The 22,276-nt window shown below is 37.8% G+C and overlaps 1 protein-coding gene across 7 annotated transcripts in view; it reads right to left on the bottom strand.

Annotated features, from left to right (window-relative positions):
* The window catches only part of Rai14 (retinoic acid induced 14), a 143,932-nt gene that overhangs the window by 13,366 nt on the left and 108,290 nt on the right, over positions 1 to 22,276 (bottom strand). For 6 of the 7 annotated variants that reach the window (XM_020170481.2, XM_074077641.1, XM_074077639.1 and 3 more), the window contains 9 exons: positions 16,668 to 16,756; positions 10,399 to 10,463; positions 6,698 to 6,755; positions 5,868 to 5,938; positions 3,627 to 3,733; positions 2,829 to 3,007; positions 2,570 to 2,598; positions 1,447 to 1,533; positions 141 to 227 (listed from right to left, as the gene is read on the bottom strand). In XM_020170481.2, the coding sequence (XP_020026070.2) occupies positions 141 to 227; positions 1,447 to 1,533; positions 2,570 to 2,598; positions 2,829 to 3,007; positions 3,627 to 3,733; positions 5,868 to 5,938; positions 6,698 to 6,755; positions 10,399 to 10,463; positions 16,668 to 16,756 (772 nt within the window). The remainder of the gene's footprint in view (positions 1 to 140; positions 228 to 1,446; positions 1,534 to 2,569; positions 2,599 to 2,828; positions 3,008 to 3,626; positions 3,734 to 5,867; positions 5,939 to 6,697; positions 6,756 to 10,398; positions 10,464 to 16,667; positions 16,757 to 22,276) is intronic. The other variant, XM_074077642.1, reaches the window with a different exon arrangement.

Below are 22,276 nucleotides of genomic sequence, written 5' to 3' on the forward strand. Positions count from 1 at the left end.
ATAATCAAGGTGTCCTCATGGTGAAAAGGTTGTAAATGATTCAGAAGTATATTTTATTTAGCCCAGTGTTGTAAAAGTTTAAGCAAGTCTATCATGTATCTTAAAATATAGTAACAAAATTGAACACACAAAGAAAATACCTTGAAGGGTGCTTCAGCAAAAAAAACTGATTCCTTTCCAGAAAGTGGTGTGGAAGTTATTGATCTTGGGGAAGACACATCACTCAACTAAAAAAAAAATGAAACCACCAGTAAAGAATGCACCTTCTGGCCAGGGAGGGGTACTAGTGATGGGGGGAGGGTGAAGGAAGGAGATTAAGGTGAGGGTATATGGTAGATGGACTTCATATACGTATATGAAACAGAACTAGAAAACCTCTTGCAATTGCTTTAAGTGGGGTGGGAAAGGGGCAAAAGGGGAGAGACAAAGGGGGAAATGTAAATAATGTACAATATAAGTCTAATTGGAATTGTAACTATGAATCCCCCCACCCACATATAATGAATGTATCCTAATTTAAAAAATAAGATGGTCTTCAAAGTCTTTTCTTCTTCAATGCTGCAGCTAAATCTAACTGTAAGTAGCTTTATTTCAGTTAATTCAAGGGTAATATTTTCCAGTCTTTTTAGCTACTTCAAATACTTTTTTGAAAGTTTGCAGAGAATAATTAAGTAACTTTATTCAAATATTAACTAGAATCAGTTTTTTAAATCTACAAAATTTCTCTTGGTTGAGAATATTTAACATATTTAAAATTATTTATCAGATGAAATACTCCTCTCAACTATTTGGATATGGATTATTTTCCTATGACCTAAAAAACCTATGGGGTACCCCAGCCTGTTTTTTTAACTTGCCATCTCATAGATCTCTGAGCTTCCTCCTCTATGAGGTAGTAATTATAAGCTCAAAAATACAAACTACTTTTAATATTAGCCAACTATATAAGTAGAAAGGTAAATATATTTTAACAATGTCTTAAGAAACCAACTGAAATTCACTTTTATCTGTCTTACTAGCTGTTCATTCCCCTACCCCTTACTAGAGCTGTCAATATGAGGAACTAAAAATAGACTAAGCTTATTATCTTGAATAGTTTCTATCATAAGATTTTGTGAAATTTCCATGAGGCTTTTCAAAAAGATACTGTTCAATTCTACATTTTTGATATGGATAGATAGAAACCAACACTATTTCCAAACTAATAATCAAAATCCTTCTTACTGCGATTTACTTTTCTTTTGTGGTGCTTGGGGGCCTTGCACATGTAGGCAAGTATTTTGCCACTGAACTACATCCCCAGGCCTGAAATTTATAATTAAAAACCACTAAAGAAAATTTTAAATATGTACTTAAGGGTTAGTTCTACAACATTTCTTTTGACCTAATCACAAAATGATGGCCTTCTTGTATGGTTGTTGACTGTTGCCTTGCTTTTGTCTTTACCTGGGTAGGACTGATAGGAGGTGGTGGAGCTTTGCGTTTTTTTGGAGTTCCACTTCTTTCTGAGCTTATTTTAGAGACTTGATCATGCTGAAAGTTATCACAGTCCAAAGAATGCAGGTGGGTTAGTTAGGTTAGTAAAGTCTGAGCAAGTGGATTCATCAAACAAACGAGAAAAACCTCAACAATTCATGCATTTCTTACTTCATCAAGATCTAAAATCTGCTACCATCATAAAAATAAGTAATGCATGCTCTAAGTTTTCTTTCTAGCATAGCCCATGCTTTCATAGCAAGAGGGTAAAAAAACATAAGACAAAACCAGATTAAGTTCATGTGGAGAACTGGGAAAGAAGAGGATAAGGGATGTCTATCGGAATTAAAGCCCATAATATATTCACAGTGGGCTTTGCATCTTAATGCAAAGCTGTGGGAATTCCTACATGTCTGCATTACTTTCATTCCTTTTTAAAAAATACAAACAAGGGAAAGGAAACCTCATCTCTAAAGGTTATTGGTAAGTAATATAGTAAACATATAAATCCACTATTAAGTATTTGCTATTTTTTATTTCCTCAAGAACCTTAGTGTATAAATAAAAACAGCCAGACATGAACAGATAGTGACAACATGCTTTTGTTGTCACTATCAAAACAACAGGGCAAATGTCTCAATTTCCGCTATGTGTAATACTGACAACATTTTACAATAACCTGAATTAAACTAAAAAGCTAAATCTTCTATTCCCATTAAATAGCTAGTATTTTCACAGCTACAGTCCATGTGATATTAAAAGTATTTAAAATACTGTTATTCAGCCTCAGAGTTTAAACCACACCATTTTTCACACCAGTGGGAAGTATTAGTATATTTCAGAAAAAGATAAATATGTATGTAGCAAGTTTAAAGTTACACGCTTTTTGAAATAAGATAAATCGTTAAGAAAATATTTGCAACCTCATAAAACAATGAGTCACTTATTCAAAGATATTTTAGTCCTAAAGGTTTTTTTTGACATAGTGACATTTATCACATTTCTAATTAAACAGTTTAATCTGAATATTTTCAGTTTCCCATGGGCAAAGATTAAAAAAGAAAGAAAGAACCCCCAGCCCAAAGATTAATACCTGCTTTGGTTTTGTCGGGGTCTTTAAATCTAAAGAAGAAAAAGTAAAAAAAAAAAGAATTATAAGAACCATAATGATTAATCTCTTATCTACTTTGGGTGGGCAGATATATACACAAACAATACTTAACACTTCATTTTTCTTCAGGCACATGTTTAAAAGAATAATAAAATATATCATATTGCACGAATTCCTTTATCCTTTGGGGAAAATAGAGTGTATAAGTTTAAAACAACATTGGCTATTTTCTTCCACATACCAGCATCCTGAGAGGTTTTTGATAATAGAAGGCTTTGAATTCCTGCATTTTCTGAGAGTTTTGAATAATGTAAGGCATTGTGTCCAAGAGAATCCACAAGGTTTAGGTCTGCACCCCTTTTAATTAAGGCTTCCACGATGTTAGAGCTGCCAATCTCACAAGCCAGCATGAGAGCAGTTCTAAAGAAAAAAGACACAAAATTTGTACTAACCAATTTGTACGAACTCTTTCCTAAGAAATCACTTGTCTAGAAAGAAGGGAAAGGAAGATTAAGTGTAGTTAAACCTTTTCTTTACTTAATCTAGGGAACTCAAAGTGGAATGCTATCAAGATGAAATTAGGTGGTTGCTATTTTTAAAACTTCAGATTAAATCATAGTCAAGCAACATAATCTTCCATAGTATTTGATACAAAATGATGGAATTTCTTATGATTGGCACAAATCTTGGTATTCTTTCTCCTCAAGTATTTTTAAAACCATGTATGTTGTTGAGAATATTTTTTAAAAGCAAAGCAATATGTTTACTTTTGTTTTGCATAAAAGTCATAGGAAATGGTTTATTCCCTTTAATAGTTAATGGTCAGCAATGATCCCCACAGAAATACTGCAAAAATGCCAAGCAGATTCTTGATTACCAAAATTTTCCAAGATTTTTGATTATCGAAAAGGTAGAAAATTTAAAAAGAAAGACATTGAAACCACTTCAAAACAAATCCAAAATACAGCTGTAATATTTTGAAAAATTCAGACTGTGGGTACCTCTGAAGCAATATAATTTCTGCCTAATTGTATGGTACCTTCCATTTTTGTCCCTGGAATTGACATCTGCTCCATGATCCAGGAGAAAATGACAGACCTCACTGTGGCCATTTTGTACTGCAAGAAGTAGTGGAATATTTCCATCCTAGGAGACAAACTCAGAGTTAATTTTAACTCCAATGCCAAATACCAAAGACCCTGTTCTTTCCACACTTTTCTGACTTGTACTGTTGGTCTAAGGTTTGGTGTAGCATGCTATTTTGTGCCCCTTTATGGCCACTATTACATTTTAGCACAACTCTTATGGAAATTCACCAAATTTACCTTTCCCTAGGACCCTCAGTCTCTTGGCCTGCTTGCTCTCTGAGCCTGGAACAGAAAGTATGTTAAGGCTAAAAGCAAGTACATCATGTGTATTGAGTGACCATTCTGGAGCAATGAAGAACTTTTCTCCTCATGGCATCAGAAGGACCTAATGTACTCTGAACAATTTCTTCCCAGTGAACTATTTTCTGCCATTCTACTCTTCTCTTCCTAGAAAGCGTACCCTTTCATAATCTTACTAGGCATCGTAACATAATGTAAATTAACAGTCTATTTGTCACCAGGCACCAATGGTTCAGACCTGTAATTCTATCTACTTGTGAGGCTGAGATCAGGAGGATCATGGGTAAAGTCCAGCCTAGGAACATAGTCTGACAGACCCCATCTCCAAAATAATCAAAGCAAAATGGACTGGAGGAAGATTCAAGCAGTAGAGTGCCTGCTGTGCAGTTACGAAGCCCTAAGTTCAAACCTCAGTTCCACCAAAAAAAAGGAAAGAAAAGGAAAAGAGTCTATTTGTTTATTACTAACTCAAGACAAGCTAAAGAGATGGATCATATGTATGATAGCATTTGGAATTCCCTTTGTGGGGGAAAAATGAAATCCTCAACTGGTATACAAACTATGTGAGGTAGATCAAGAATTTAAATATTACAATATAAAACAAATGAAAAATTACTGGAAGAACATACAGGGTGAGAGGGGCCTGATGCAAAGACACAAACCATTTTTAAAAAGCTATTGTTCTGGAGTAGGGGCTGGTGGAGGAAACATATCCTGCAAGTCAGTCAACAATTTTTAAGGTAGAAGCATTCATACTGGCAAAAGAAAAAAGTCACACTATGTCCATTTATTTTTAAATGGGGATAAAGATAATTGCTGCTTAAGGATTGAGTCTTACAGTAAAATTTTAGACAAATTTCATAACTGGCTTTTATACACTGGGGTGTGTGTGTGTGTGTGTGTGTGTGTGTGTGTGTGTGTGTGTGTGTATTTGGTGCTAGGGACTGAGCCCATAGCTTCATGCATACTAAGTACATGATCTACCACTCAGCTATAACCCCAGCCCTAGTTAGAATATATTAACCATGATAACTTTTCCTAGTTGCATGGCAGGCAATTAATGAATTCTGGGTGTACTCCTTGGTAAAGTTGTAATATTTCTGGTTATAAAGTACAGATTGCATCTGCTTTATCTTAAAGGCGTACTTCAGATTTTAGACTTTTTTGGATTTTGGAATATCTGCATATACATAGGAGATATCTTGGGGATGGGACCCAAGTCTAAACATGAAGTTCACGATGTTTTTTACAAACATGGCCTGAATATAATCTAGTCAACATTTTAAATAATGTATACGAAACAAAGTTCCATGGTGTGAAATGCTTCCACTTGTGGCACCATGTTGGCGCTCAAAATGTTTCAGATTTTGGAGCATTTTGGATTTTTTTGGATTAGGAATATTCATCCTGTATTAAGATTCAGAGAGTATAAATTTATTTACACAGTCTACTAAGTCATCCACAACATCTCCATCAGTGAAACTATGTGCCATAGGCATGTCAATTTATTCTCAAAATAACCAAATGAGGTTAAAATGTGTTAGAAGTGGTTTTCAAATTTGTTCTAACCAGAAGTTATCCAAAGTAATATATGGGATGCAGAAAGAAAATAACAGAATTTCTATTTAGATATTTTTTTACTGTTACAAATTGAGAAAGTTTTATTCACATTTTGGTTGATGAAAGAACATATGTATATCAAGTGCATTATTGATAATTTGGGGACCAATGAGGAATAATATATAAAACCATTTTGCAGAAGAGAATCTAGTTTGGAAAGCAACACAATTTTGCCAAATACTGAAGTCTCTAAAGCCTCAGTGACTCTCAGCAGTACTGCACAGTTCTCTAGAAGCCATCATTTCCATTTCTAGTGCCCACCTGGCACTTACCAAGTCCTTTAGGTTTATGGGACTCTTGTACTCGCAGAGGATCTGCACAGCTTGAAGGCATCCCTGCGCCACTGAGGAAGGAAACATAAATACCAAAGCATTCACAAAGATACTCTCACAATCAAGGCATTAAACACTCCTCAGAAGGAAAAGTTCACATTCTGCCAGGTCAGCACACTTGAGGTCAAGGGATAGAAACAGTGCCAGGAAGATTAAGTAAGGGGTGTTTGAAAATACTGCTAAATTTCACTGTTATCCAGAACTAAAGCCAGTGGCTGCCAGTTTCCTGTAGGCAAACATTTGATTTATTTACCTTTTCATAGGACTTAGCTTTTCCACAACTAGCAACAAAAGAAAATTTTACTTCTAATCACCTGAGAGTTCAGTACTAACATTTGCCACTTGGAGTTATGTGATAGATAGTAAAGCAAAAGGTTGACAAATATATATATGATATCCATTTATAATCCCCAAATCAAAAAATCTGCATCACACATTATCTGAAGCGACAAGTACTTTGACCATCTTTTAACTTTAAAAGGAATTTTAAATTGGTTTAGTGTGTGTGTGCATTTGGTCCTAAGGATAAACCTGTGGCCACATGCATATATTAGCCACCATAACTTCCAGGTTACATGGCAGACAATGAATTCTAGGAGTACTGATTCCTTCATAAAACTCTACATGTGTTACAAACTGAGCAAAATGGGAATGCCTAGGAATGATCACAAAAATCAGCCCCAGGAATAGTTTGGTAAAGTTAATGGCTTGAATAAAGAAAATAAAAATCTAACATGGCAGAAGAAGACAGACAAAAGAATGAAAGTTACCTGCGTAATGTAAAGCTGTTCTCCCAGAGCTGTCAATACTTTCAGCTGGACATTTGGACTGTAAGACAAAAATAAATAAATCATACACTAAAATACCTACACAAATTCTACTCAGTTCATCATTTACCTGTAAGGTAGGTATGATGTCACTTATTAGGAAGGACATAAATATAAGTAAGCTCTAAGTCTGTGCTCCAGGGAACTACAGTCCTTTAAGGAAAGGAGACTCATGTCCAAATAATCATGACACAAACTCACCCGTTGCTGCACTGGCTATGCATTTTTCCCTTACACCATCACACCATCACCACTGATCATCCCCACCACTAACCAACGTGAGCTAAGATCTCTTGTCTAGATCCTATTTTTTGGTCATTCCTTACCCTAATTCTCTGTCCTCCATCATAAAACTCACTTTCTCTTTAGAATCACCCACATAATCTATGCTTCCCTGCCTCCCCTTTGCTCCTGAACCCACTTCAGTTGGGTGTCTATTCTCAAGACTCCATAGTGATAGCTCTAGTCCAGGTCACCAGTAATCTTCCATTTTCCAATGACAGTGAATATTTTGTCCTCTTACTAACCTCTCAGTGACAGTCCACTCTCTTTTCTCCAAACTCCTCCTCTCAGTGACTTGAGCTCCTGTTTGACCAATCCTTTTCTGGTTTTTCTCCACTGATCTATTCACCCCTCTTCCCTTATCAAAACAAATCCTCAAGGTTCTTTATTGCTCTTACCTAAAGCTTTCTTCCTTTCACATCTACATCTTGAAATACCATCTTGAAGTCTAGAGGCTAGGGCCTCCCAAACACAGATCTTAATGGTAACAGTAGTAAGTGTTGTGTATTAGCTGTCATCTGCCAAGCTCTGTTGAAAGAATTGCTTTCAGGCTTCTAACAACCCAAGTTAGGTATTATTATTATCCACATATGAGGAAAATGAGGCACAAAGAAGTTAATAATTTGCTCAATTGAATAATTTGAATCGCAGGGCCAGGATTTAAAGTCGTCAGAGCCTAAATTCTTATTCATACATGACCAATACGACCTGTGAGCTTGGGAACCCACTGTGCATAATTCACATCTCTGCTGTCGTGTCTTTAAGCATCTCAAAAGCAAACAAAACGTCCCCTCTTCTAGACCCAGCCCATTTCTCCCTGACTTTTTACAGTTACAGCATGGTTATAGATCTAGCTAACAGAAACCACCAAACTACCTAGTAACCTTTGATTTTTTTTCTTCTCCTCCTCCCACATCTAATCTATCACTGCATCCTGTCCATCCTTTCTCCAAGCCATGCCTCTGAACTAGCCCCTTTCCTTCTCCAGACCTCTACCTTAATCCAAGCCAGCACCTCCCCACCTGGACAGTTGTCGGTCACCCCAGTCTGTTTATTTCCCTTTTAATCACTTATCTACACAAAACTGTGAATATTGCTGTCCACTTGAAAGTCCTTCATCAATTCACACTGTACTCAGGATTACTTACAGTCTGCTTATCATGGCACACAAGGCCCTGCATTCTCTGTGACATGTCCTCCTCACTTGTTTTGTCCCTGACTCATGCACTGGCCTTCCTTCCTCCCTGACCAGCATTTTTCCTACCTCATACCCTTTGCACTTGCTATTCTATCTGCTTGGAATGTGTTCCCCCTGGCACTTTGCATGTTTGTGGGGGGGGGGGGGTCTCAGTTTATGCATCACCTCCTCCTCCATGAGGCCTTCCCTGAACCACCACTTCTCCATACCCTGTTGGTTTCCCTCTTAGTGCTGTGTAACTTGTCTATTTGTGTCCTTGTTTACCAGACTCTGAACTCTACCAGCATAGAGACTGCTCTGTTTTCCATTTTATCCTCAATGGTGAACATCAGACATGGTGCTAAGGGAACACAGTATAAGAAAGGGTGGCAGGACTAGCTGGCACTCAGGAAGAAAGAGAGTTCATTAGAATTTGCAGAATCCCACAAGGCTCTATTTGTGCTCATTGCCTTGTGGAGACAGAAACTACATCCAGCAGACAGACTGACAGAGCAAAGGCCTAGAGAGCCCAGAGGGATCACTAAGTGCTAAGAGTGGAGGGGTGACTAGAGAAGGGGACAGTGGTGTGTGGGGGGGGCACACTGAACAGAGCCTGGGCTGCAAAGACAAGAGGTGAGCAATTGACTAGAGAGGCTGGCACCCAAGGGAAGTGACCCAGCAAGAGGATAGTATAGACTAAGCTTTTTAACAACTATTCAGAAAGAACATAGGTCAGAAATTTGCAAGTTGGGGAGGTAAGAACAGGCTACCTTAGAGTGAAATGCCTGTCCTTTCGTGGTAAGAAGAATGGCGATCAAGTTACTACTTACCAAGCCTTGGCCTAATTTTAGAACAGCACAAGGAACTGTTTAAAGGCTTCAAAGATTCCAGAGAAAAACCAATCTATTTGCATAACCAGATATAAAATTACATTAGAGGCTAGAATATCTGGTCCTGGCCCACAAAGACTTACAGCTTGTCAGGTTAAATCTTCCTTAAAATCAGAGCCAGATGCAAGGTCTGAAAAAGCCAAGCCAGGATGGGAACAGAGATGGAAAACACAATCAAAAACACACACACACAACTGAGGTAAGGAGAGAGGGTGTAGATGTGGGTACTTGGTCAAGTGAGTGATTTTCATTTATTCTGAGAGCCTGGTCCTGGAGGAGGTCAGTAAGAAAAGCTCTATTTTAACTCTCTTCAGGAAGAAGCCTCATAGTACAACATCAGGGACATTGATCTATTTTTCTTGAATTTTGCTTCAAAGACCTGTTAAGGTTAAACATTCCTGGAGTTGGCAGCAGTGTTCACCATGCAATGCAAGACAAGAAGCTGTGTGATCAAGAGTGGGACAAGTTAAAGAATGTGACCACATTTCTGCATTCAAATTCCAAAGCCAAATGAAAGCAAGATGCTGGGTCCCAAACAGTGCTTGTGAAGACTGAGACAAGAGCTTGACGGGACAGATAGTACTCCAAACATATTTTATTGCTCTGTGCTGTTCCTGAAAACAACCAGCTTGGATTCTGACTGGCAACAGCTGGACATTACTGTATGGACTGCTATGCAGGGGCTGGGGGGGGGTCATGAAAATCTGTTCCTTTACAGATTTATGGAAGTCATCACTTTAAGGGATCATTATAAACTTCCTGGCAAGATTATCAAATCAGGTAGTTGGTTCAAAATTATAAAGAAGAATAAAACCATGTACTTAAACAGGAACCAAGAACTAAAAGCTTATTGAGTTACATACAAGGAAATAATGGTTGAAAAGTTGCTTCTCCAGAAGAACTGCATTCTACTAACAATTTACAGAGAGAATTCTCACACTGAAGATTCATGTGGCACAGACTTCCAGCAGTGTGAGAAAAAATTTTTCAAAAATTGTCTCTGTAGAGGGTACAAGTCCTTCATGGAGGGAAAAAAAAAGGACAAAGGGGAAAAAAGCTGATCCCAGGAAGAAACTCCAAATTTTGATGAGGATTCTCCTCTCTGCCAGTGGACTTGCCATGGAAGCAATCTTGTCCCTGGATGTCATTCCAGTAATGAGGCTGCTTAGGAAGCAGGGCTGCGGGGTAGTATTAAAAGGAGTGTGTGTGTGGTGAGGCAGGTATTGCTTCTTTTATAAGGTTACCTCTAAATTTAAAAATGACACAGGTATAACTATAAGTTATCACTGCTTTACCTGAAGGAGCTTCTTGATGCATTCCAGGTGGCCATTCTTGGCTGCGAGGTGTAAAGCACTATGTCCTGAATGGATTAAAAAGCAGAAATTGGGGAAAAGGCCACAATTTTCATATTTCTTTCAAATCTCAATACTGAAGACAACTACGAGGAAATAAAGACAGGACAAAAATCCTGTCCAACAAAGACAGGATTGTTCCTCTGAAGATTAAGGTCTCACATTCTTTAGTGCAACAAAACTGGGGAGAATACAGAGCATCCTGCCCACCAGATAACATTCAGGGGATCCAACTGCTGTTCTCTGAGGTTTGTGGTAGACTCATGACATGTGACTTCACAGTTTCACAGTTCTGCTTTTAGCTGTCAATGTGTATGCCACATGTCCCGCCCACAATACACCAGCTAAGGACACCCTGACACAGAAACCCAAAAGAGGCAGTCCATTATTAGCAGAACATACTAGAGACCCACATACTTATGTGGCTTCTTTCCACTCCTCATTTCCCTCTCCTCCAAATGCATTCCAGCCCCAAATGGACATTACCTAGAGTTTTCACATTTTCAAAATTCTTATTTTAGAAGAAAAGAAAGAGTTGTAAAACAATAACACACCTTTAAAGCAGCAGTTTTGTAAGTTCTGTTCTAACTCCAATGTGAAACTGGTGTTTCTATGGTCAGATAACTTCAGGAAATCCTAATGTTCCTAACTCCACTATTGACAAATGGGCTACAGCATTTCCATGAAATATGGGCAGAAATGCCCATGCTAGGGCTTCTGCAACTGGTCAATGTTTAGCCTGGATTCTCTTCCCCTAAAATAGACATGGCTTGCTCTCACCTTCAAATTCTGCCTTTTTTTTTTTCCAGTACTTGGGTTTGGACTTAGGACCTCGCAAGTACTCTACCACTTGAGCCAAGCCCTCAGCTCTTTTTGTTTTAGTTATTTTTCTGATGGTGTCTTGAGATCTGATGGGATCATGATCCTCCTAACCATGGCCTCCCACGTAGCTAGGATGACAAGTACATGACACTGTGTCCAGCTTGTTGGTTAAGAATGGGGTCTTGCTAACCTTTTACTTGAGCTAGCCTCAAACTGCCATCCTCCCAATCTCTGCCTCATGAGGAACTAAAGTCCTGTGTAAGGTCAAAGGTATAGATATCTTCTTAGAAATACTGAGATCTTAAGGGTGTGTCTGAGGGGGTATTGTTTAATTGGGGTTGGATACTGAAAGGCAAAAATTCCTCCACTCCTTTCTGATGAAGAAGATTAAAAAGAAGTAAGAGAAAAAGAGACCCCTGAAAGTAGGAAAACAAAGATCTCTTCTATCTTTTGCACCTTTTATTGTCTAGGATCTTCCCTTCCAGGACAAATAAAGCATAACAGTGAGTTCAGTTATATTATGCACCAACTAGGCTTTGGTGCACTAGCTTGCCCTCCCTATCCATCATTTACACCACTATTTCTAAGACAAGCACATTCTAAGTTTTAAACAAATGCCTTACAAATGAACTTTTGGAACACATCCTGATTGTAAGCTGGAAACTGTTTATATTGTGCATGCAATGCATTAACTTGTCTATGCTGTGAATAAAAGCTGTTCTACACAAACACCATTCATCTGACAAAAGGCACAGTTTTCCAAAGACAATGTGGTAGGGACATTTAAACAACATGTCATAACAAAATAACAGGCTTTCATTTCATTTCCAGTGTCCTGGTCATACCTGGAAGTAAGTACCCGGTTTCTAGAGAAGCAAAACTTCTTTTATTCCCTCCTCCTGCAATGTTTTCCTAACTAGCAGTATAAAGGTATTTTTCACTTAGCATAACTCAAAACCCAAATAACAAATCATTCCCTGGACACTATTACACTAAAGTGAGATGTCTTCTCATTGTTAACATTAAAACAAATTCTCTTTACAGATGCAAATTCTCCTGGACAGAATATATGATATTAATGACAGAACTCTATTGTAAGGAGACAATGCACAGGTATGGCCCCCATATAGCTATGGATCTGTCTGGAATATCAGGAACCAATTTCCCTACAGACAAATAACAAAGACAACCATAATTTGAGTGCATTAAAGCAGAGCTCTGCCTCCAGATAAAAAGACCAATGCTATTTATAAACCACAAGTCCTGGATTACAGGCAGTGGAAGAATCCTATTATTGAACAAGACTAGGCAGGAAAGCTCAGCTACCCCATACACAAAGCATCTTCCCCTAAACTACCTCAGTGATTATTTATCCCATGCTCAAGATTGCTAGAGAAAACAGGGAAAAACTAATATGACACAGGAATGTTTGAGAGAACTGAAAACATACTTCTCAAATGCATGCATCAATTTTTAAACTGCAGAAGTCAAACTATACATAGATATGGCTAACAAGTACCAAAAAACCAAATTTTGAGAAATCAGTTTCCGATTATAATGTGGAAACATTTAGGAATAAGATGATTAATTAAATGGTACTTAACTAGATAAGTCTTAAAATATTTTCTTAAAAAAACCAGAGGTTCCAAATACAGAAAATATTTAAACAAAAAAGTATGAATTTATTTGGTATTTACAATTTTAAATCTATTTAAATGATATTATTTTTAGAAATCCTTATCCTTACATCAAATTTCATCACTGAAGCACAAGCTCATTTATGTTCTTATATTCCCAGGAGAAGGAAGATCAGATTGTAAAACATTTATTTGTAATAATCATTCTTAGTTTTAGAGTTATAAAATTATCCTTTAGTCTCTCCACATTTTTAAAGCACAATATAGATTTGCACAGTGGTTTTATGTATACTAAGATATTTTTGCATGTGTGTAGATGGAATATTTTCATGACTAGGTTATGTTGATCATTGTAGATTCTTGGCCTTCATGACCTCATAAATTATGCAATCCTTTTTGGTTTTCTTTATTTTATTTCTTATAGTTCATATTAAAATATGAACTGGATTTGTTGGCTATAGCTTGCAGCTACATCTTAGAGTGACTCATCCTCTAAAGCTGTAGAATGTGATTGTCTTTCACATCTTCACGTGTCAAATTTGAGTGGGACCAGGGGACATAAGGGAATGAAGGCCACCGAGAAATCAAAAAAACTAACCCAGCAATTGGACACCATAGAGAAGAGGAAGGGTTCATAAGTTCCCCTCCAATGACTGCCTCCACCTCTCACTCTTGCATCTCCTCACAAGTACACAAAGGGATAAGAGACAATTTAAGGTATCTGAGTGAGGCGGGAACCATAAGTCATCCTTCAATCTCTGCTTCTAATTTCTTCTGTGGCAAAACCTCTGATTTTCTAACTAGACAAATTATTGCCCAGAACTTCCCTGTTTCCCATATGTCCAGATGTGGCCACGGTGCACGTGTCATCCAATTAGATGATGGTAGATCTGTGGGTGCACCATGTGGGCACACATACACCTGCCCTTCCCCTTGCTGCTGCTAGGATGCAAAAGCCCTGGAGAGCTACCCTAGTCCATTAGGACCACAGAAATAGTCTGGATGCTGAAACAACAGGAGACTGGGTCCTCATGGTGTGGAGCAGAGCTATCATACCTATCTGGGTCTTTCAATTGAGAGATATGAAATTCTAATGCTTAAGCCACTCTTATTTTGGATTTGGATTCTGTCACCTAGTGTCAAATGTATATGCTTGTTAATAAAGGGAGTCTGAAAACTAATGCTTTTGAGAAGTACTGATAACAAACAGAAGATCCTTTGGTCTTCTTCATGCTTCTGGTAATGCTTCCATTTAATTCCTTCTCCTCTAGCTTGCTATGTACAAACAACCAAAAACAAACAAACAAACAAAAAACAAAAAAACTTGAGCAGCATTTGTCTTATTAGTTCTGGTTTTGCCCAGGAGAGCTGTTTTCTAAACAAGAGCACACAAGCAATGAAGAGTGCTACACAAATAATGTAGGTGAATTCACAGATGGTCTGGGAGCTGGCCTCTTCACTCCATTGCTACCTGCCTATGGTACTGTTGGCAAATGGGAAATTAAGGAACAGGAAAACCAAACTGTCCCAAAACAAAAGCATTAAGTGATGGTCTTCTATAAGTCTCTGGCTTTTCTTCTGACTTTTAAAATGAGAGGTCTTGGTGTGGTGATTGTCAGACTTTTCTATCTTTCTGTTTTCTTGAAATCTGAAACCCTTCAACAGCCCAGTAAATAAGAGAGAATAAAGGTGGTCTGGCTTAAGTCCAAATGCAGGGAGCACTTAAGTAAGCCAGGCACTGCTAAGATGCCCATCTCACTAAAAGCTAACATGATTGCTAATGCTGTACTTAACTGCACCCAGTCTTATCTGCTGATAGTACTTTGCTCATAAAATTGACTATACGGCATTCATAAAAAAATCTCAGAATTGCAAGCATTTCATGTGAAAGGACAACTTAAAAATTGATATTAAAAACCCTTCCTTTCTAATTATTAATTTGGAGCATAGTTTAAAAAGTTGAAAATTATATTGATTTGACCATCTTGTAAACTTTGTTAATAAAAAAGAATAAAAAGGGAGCCGGGCACTGGTAGCTCATGCCTATAATCCTATCTATTTAGGAGACAGAGATCAGGAGAAGGATCAAGGTTTGAAGTCAGGTCTTGAGTTCAAACCCCTGTACTGGAAAAAAAGAATAAAAAGGGGAAGGGGGCGGGCCTCAAGTGGTAGAATACTTGGCTATCACAGGTAAGGCCCTGGGTTCAATCCCTAGCACTGCAAAAAAAAAAAAGAAGAAGAAGAAAAGAAACAGGGTCAGTATATTTTATATTTTGAAAAAATTTTTTCCTACAGGGCAGTATGACTCATGGTAGCAGATTTTTGTACCAGATCTCAGTAGATTTTCAGATTGAAGATGAATGCATCTCAGTAATACTGCGGCGATATTTGAAGCCAGTTTAGTGAGAACACCTGGGTTGTCCTGATGAGCCAATTAGTTCATCCTCAAACCATAAAAACTGTTTGAGACTAATGAGAACTACTATGGCAAAGTAACTGGGACTTTCATCAGTGAAACATAAATTAATATTCTCACGGTAGTCACTTAAGAAAACCATTTATTCTCCTACTAGGATTGCTGTTTCTCAAAAAATTTTCAGAACTCTCAATGAAACTACTTAAGAAAATCATTTGGTTACTTTCATCTCTCCCTATTTTTAACCAAAAATGGTTTTACCAGTTTGACACATTTACCTAACCTGATTTCAAGTGGTTCTTGGCTTGTCGTAAAAAAAAATCCCTATTCTCAAAAGGATAAAGATTCCCAAACACTGAGATTATCTAAAATCAAACCAAAACAAAAACCCTACAAAACATACCACAGTCTTCTAAAACATTAGTTTCCAACCTTTTAATGGGTAATAATAGCATTCTTCCAATACCTGACTAATCCTCCAAAATGCCTACTATAAAGAGGCCAATTTTGGGAGAGAGGAAAAGGGATCCACTGTAGATTAATGAAAAGTCTCGATAAAGAGTAGAGTTAGGCCAATTTCATATTTCGGTAAAAACTAACAAAAACCTATCAGAAGCCAAGACTTTCAAGTGCAATAGAGAAATAAAAAGCCATCAGTAGTTGCTTTGGTCATTTCACATAGCCAGCAGAGACAGAATCCCAGGCTGGACACCCCAGGGGCTCCTTCCTGAAGGACTGTGTTTGTACAAGATAGGATACTCTACCTCTTCTTTCCATTTGCCTTGTTCATAATTTGTCAGCACTGGCTTCACATTAGAACCACCCAGGAAGCTTTTAAAACACACCAGTTGACTGGCAACCTCCAGATAACAGAATTTGAATTTTAGAGGGCAGAGCCTAGGAATATGTGTGTGTCAGTAAGGACAGAGAACTCTGGGCAGCCAAAGTCAAGTTAAAGATCATGCCTTTTGTCCACAGAGCTTATTTCAGCTAATTGATGAAATAAGTTACCAAATAATTTTCTACACTTATTAATCTTATACTGTGATTCATAATAACAAGAATTAAGGAATACACTTGATCCATAGATAATCTTAGACAATAATTTTTAAAATGGGGTACAAGAAACATACAATCTTTAGTTGTCTAACCATGATGAAGAAAACACAAAGGCATAGACAAATAAGGAAACAACATCAAAGACTAGCCATCAAGGTGATTTGATTTCTTTCTCTTGGCTTATGTAAAGAGTAAATTTTCCACAATGAGTACAGATCTCCTCCATGACACCTACTCTCAGGCTGCCTTGTTGGTTTACGTGATTAAAACCCACATACCGGTAGTATCTTGGGCAGTCACATCCACACCATGTGTGACCATGACCCTGAGGCACTCCACATGTCCTTTCGCAGCAGCAAGATGGAAACTGCAAAGAAGGAAATACATCTTAGAATTTCCTCATTCTGAGTTCATCTCCAACAGAGGCTTTTGCCTCTTCATATACACTTTCTCTCACCTAAGGTCTACAACTACTCACCAAGTAGCCATTATTATCAACCTTATATTAAAGAGACTTGGCATAGTCTAATAAAATGTTTATGGACTTCCTTCCTCCCTCCCTCTCTCCCCCACTACCTGTCTTCCTCCCTTTCCTTCCTTCCTTCCTCCCTCCGTCTTCCTTCCTTTGTTCCTTCATTCCTTCATTCGTTCCTTCCTTCCTCCCTGTCTCCCTTCCTCCTTCCCTCTTTCTCTCCCTTCTTTCCTGCACCTGCTAAAAGATACACCCCTAGTCCCTCATTGTCACCTTTTATTAGTGATGGGACAGGAGCTTGATCTTAGGTCTTTTAACCCAAAGACCAGACTTGAAAAAAGTAAGATACAACCATATGTTTGTCTCTTTATGAAACAATAGTCAGAAAACTCCAACTAGATTCAGTTTCTAACTGGTAAGTCTCTATCAACTTCTATTATCTAGTGCTTTCACCAAAGCCATCTTTTTTTTAAAGTAATACACTCTGTAAAGAGAAGCTTAAATCACAAAGTAATCCAAGTTCTTGAATAACACCAAATCTATTGTTTTATAGCTGAATAATACTAGTTGTATGCAACATTTGTTACATGTTTGTGTGTCAAGTATCTTACTACATGCTTTTATATATTGTCCCTTCATTTCCATAATATTCTTTTAAGGTGAGTCTTATTACTATCTCCATTACATGGCAGAAGTCTACACTCAGGTGCAAACAGTGCTAGAGAAAGCCTACAACTAGGCTCCAGAACTCAGTGACACTTGGGAGTACAAGCCATGCTCAGCATCTTTAAAATGGACTTTAAGGGAAGGACAACAATCCAATGTCATGTCAATAGTCAGGCCCGGAGGCTAAGATGGCCCCAAACTTTGGGATAGTCTCCACCATGGAGGCCTTCCTCTCCTCTTGATCTCCTTCCTATGAAGAGAGGTTAGCAAGCTATACAGTTCCCTTTTACCTCAGTTCTGTTTTACAGGGGTATCCTCAGGATACCACCTATACAGCAACTTAATATATGTCTGTAGCTCTGAATTAATGCCCAGGCAATATTTTCTGGCATCTGTCACCAGACCCAACTGTCAAATCTGAGAGCTTATATTCAAATGGGAGTTGATCTGACTCTAGACTGCTAACCTATATAGCTAGGCTGAGTGAAGGAAAGAGAGATCACCAAGTGAGAAACTGATTTGCAACCAGAAAACAACAGAGAATTTTCTGTGTGTTTGGGGAAAATCAGTTTAACCTTTCTGCACTTAAATTCCCTCCACTGTAAAGTAGAAGGACTGAATGAAGGATTCCCAATGTTTTGTCTGGTTCTAACATTGTATGTATGTTTTTTAGCCTACCTGACTCTGATGATACCAATTGTTTCTACATTTGTGAAGCAATCTATGTGTAATGTCTCCTTACAGTTAAAATTTACTTTGTAGCTGATTTCACATTACAGTAAAAGTTCAGTTATATGGAATAATTTAAGGATTTGATGACTTATTTAAATAGAATTCCCTATTAAATACAGATTAACCAAAAGAACACCCCCCAAAAGTAGTACAATAATACCTGTTTTTCAGGACTGTTGGGGATGGCTTCATTTTATGTGAAGTAGAGTTTACCATTAAGTGGTAAATCTTTAATTTTAACTTGTCCTAGAAGGTTTCTAAAAGTTCCCCAGCCTTAGTAATGGTAAACATAACAGAATTGCTCTTGAGGATCTGGACATATAAGAGCCTCAATTACTGAACTCTACTTCTAGGGATTCTAATACCTATATCCCTGGATACTAACCCCTAAAATTGATTGATATTCATTTTCTTTTCTATGTCTATGTGGTCTTTTCTTAGTTGTTCACTTGGCTATCTCCCATGACCAGTGGAGAATGAAATCAAAAGTATCTTGACAACAGGAGAGCCATTTCCCACTTTAAAGATAAATGTATCAGGAATACTGATTATTTCACACACACACACACACACACACACACACACACACACACATTTTTTTGACACAGCATCTCTCTACATATTCAAGCTGTCCTCAAATTCACGATCCTTTTGCCTCAGCCTCAAAAGTGCTGAGATTACAAGGTTGCACCACCATGCCCAGCTTATACTAACTTTTGTATAAAGTTCAACACGTAAAAGAGAACATGACATAGCAGATAGTTTGCTAAATTTTCACAAATGGAGCACACCTATTTTACCTTCATAGAAATCAAGTAAAAGAGCATGGTTAGAGACCTCAACACCATCCCTCTGTTGACCACTAGCACCCGTTATGCATTCATGGCCCTTCCTAGTACTATCCCCCCGCCCCCCATGATGCTTATGCTTTTTTCTACTCTGAGGCCTCTTGATTGTCTCTAGCCTACCTACTGCATTTAGGGTGGCTGAAACTGCAGACACATCTGACATAAGCATTATTGTAGATCACTGTTGTACGTTAGTAAATGCAGTCTGATGACCATAATGGACAGTCATTTGATGACTTAGTTTGGAGGAACTGCAGGGATTCTACATCATTACTTGGATGGTGGATGATCACTACATGGCTGGAGAAGTGAAGTGTTAGTAAGTAGGGCTCACTGTAGGCTCAACTGGGCTCTAATTCTACAATAGAAACTTCTCACACATTGCTTTTCAAAGGAAAACCCCCAATATCAACCTAAATTAACATCTTTGAGGGCTGTTACACATCTCATTAATGAACCCAGTAAGTAAAGGTTGAATTGAATATGCCTTAATAAAGCGTGCTTGCGTGATTTTGTTTTGCACTGCCTCTTGCATTAGAGCTTAAGTCAGAAAGTAGTGACTGTTTCTTCTCTTCTTGGGACTCTCCAACTATTCTCTTGAAGAATACTGTATCCTGCTAGGAAAACAGATTAACAGTCTTTTCCCAATTCATTATTTTCTCCTATATTTTACCAAAATCTTCAGTACTTACTATTCTTAAAAAAGTACAAACAAGCACAAATAATTAGAAACAGCTCATTATAAAGACAAATATTCATGCCTGTGGTTTTATACTATACCCATCTAATAATTGTATTTTTAACTAGTAAAGTTATTTTTAGTTCATGTGGTTCAATTAAACATATCATTATTTCAAGGTATTTCTCAGGAAAACTCTAATTTCCATGTGTGTGTTGTGTTCTGCTGTCACACAAAGCTGTTGCTCTACTTTTTAAGACATGTGAGCATAGGGATAAGCCCACAAAGCAGGAGAGGGAAGAGCTGATCGCTTTTGCCAGAAGTTTCTGATTCATTTTTCCAGACTGACAAGGACCCCACTTTGCATTATAATTCCTGCTCAGAGTGCAATCCCTGGAAATGAGAGCAAAGCTTTAAAAAACAAACAATATGAACCAGGGCTCACACATATAATCCTAACTATTTGGGAGGCTGAGATCAGGAGGACAGCAGTTCAAGGCTAGCCACAGAAAATATTTTGCAGGACCCCATTTCCAAAATAACAAGAGCAAAATGGACTGGAGGTGTGGCTCAAGAGGGAAAGCACCTGCTTTGTGAGCACCTGCTTTGCAAGCACACAGCCCTGAGTTCAAACCCCAGTCCAACCTAAATAGATACATAAACGAAAGAATAAATAAAATGAACAGTGTGAGTCTGCTCTTGGGGGAGAGTTTCCAATGCTGTGCTCTCTCTTTGTCCCTCAGATCTGCCCTCAGTGGGTACCCCAGGGTCTGTGGTCAAGGAATCAGTGCTCCAATGGATTGCATCCGATAGGCTGCTATGGCTTTTGGGTTCTGGTTGGGTTTGACCAATGGAAGGTGCTGAGAGACAAGAGGATGTAAGGAAAGAGGGCAGGTATCACTCCTATTGCCACCCTACTAGGTCCAGGTTACCTGATGACTGGGCCTACCCTCCTCTATGAAAGAAACAGCTACTAAAATCATAGTTATAGCTGCTTGTGGATTTTGTACCTGCTCTTCTTCATTGTCCTTCATGTCAAGGGTAGAAACAGAGCCCCACTATTGCTAGGCCAAGGTTGTGTTCCCCACCTTGCTGGTTTCCCTTAACTTGGCACCATGTTTGTAAATAGTTCCTTTCTTCACCCTATTTGAAGGTGTTACCTGTTTCCTAGAGGACCCTGAACCACACCACTGATTTTTATATGTGACCATGCACATAATAGACCATATGTTGTTTAATTATATATTTGTAAGAGTAAATTCAGGTTTTAAAAAATGTTCCTATTGCCACATATAATTGGGTTATTAAGATATTTGGGCTTTTTGGCTAAAATGCTTTCATGAAGAACACACAACTATAATTATATGGAAATAAGAAAATATGATAAGTAAGAAAAACAACCCAATTAGGTGATAGCCAGTAGGAAGCTAGCATGTCCCATGTGCTAAAATAAAGAAATGCTAAAATTCAGATTTTCTACTATGGATTTGTTTTTGAGAAAGAACATTCATAACACATATGGGCACCCATGCACACATGTGGGTGCAAACCACTACAACAAAAAATTAAAATCCAAACAAATAAACAAACCCCATAGATACCTAAACAGTGCAACTGGGCCTGTAATTTATAAAACATAATCAAGACTCTTAGAAAATGTAAAATCTTATCAGCTTCTAAGTCCTCCCATCATGCTAAGTTTTATTCATTCTACTTGATGCAGAACCCGTCATATATTGCTCATTAAAGTACATACTGCCCCGGTGGTCTAAAACTGGTAAAGTCTTACAAATTCTATGGGCATATCCTGTAAAATAACAAGGGTTTTTCAGTAATGAATTAGAAGTAAAAAAAAAAAAAGTAAGATTCACTAAACTGTACTTTACCATTTACTATATATATACACATATACACATACATATTATCATACACTATACCTGTGGTGTGTGTGTGTGTGTGTGTGCATATATAGTAAATATATATTTACTATAACTACATATATGCTACTGCATTCTATAGCTTCTTGTTAAAAATTTTGCATGCTAGATATAGGAAAAAATGTAAAATAAGAATAAGTAACTATCAAGACATACTGACTTTGATATCAATTGATCATTTCGATGACCTCCTTAAAGAGTTTGCTAATTCAGTTGCACATAAAAGAAAACCAAATTGTCAGTGTGCTGGCATAGCATATGAAAGGTGTGCAAGTGCGGAAAATTAGACAAAGTGACTTTGTTAGCAACCCCCCTAACAACCTATGTCTTTTATATTACAGTAGCATTTACATGTTCAATCTAGATATCATGCATTTAAACAACCAATTACCAACAAAAAGAGTTGGGTGTTTTCTTAATCCTCAGAAAAAAACTCTGGAATTGAGGAACTCTGCCTTCTTTCTCTTTCATTTTTCATGCCCAGAAAAATCAGGAGGGGGCAAATACCACTGTATAGAAGAGCGAGGTAGGAAAAATGCTAATTTTGTTATTT

Source organism: Castor canadensis, chromosome 6, assembly GCF_047511655.1.
Source record: "Castor canadensis chromosome 6, mCasCan1.hap1v2, whole genome shotgun sequence".
Taxonomy (NCBI): domain Eukaryota; kingdom Metazoa; phylum Chordata; class Mammalia; order Rodentia; family Castoridae; genus Castor; species Castor canadensis.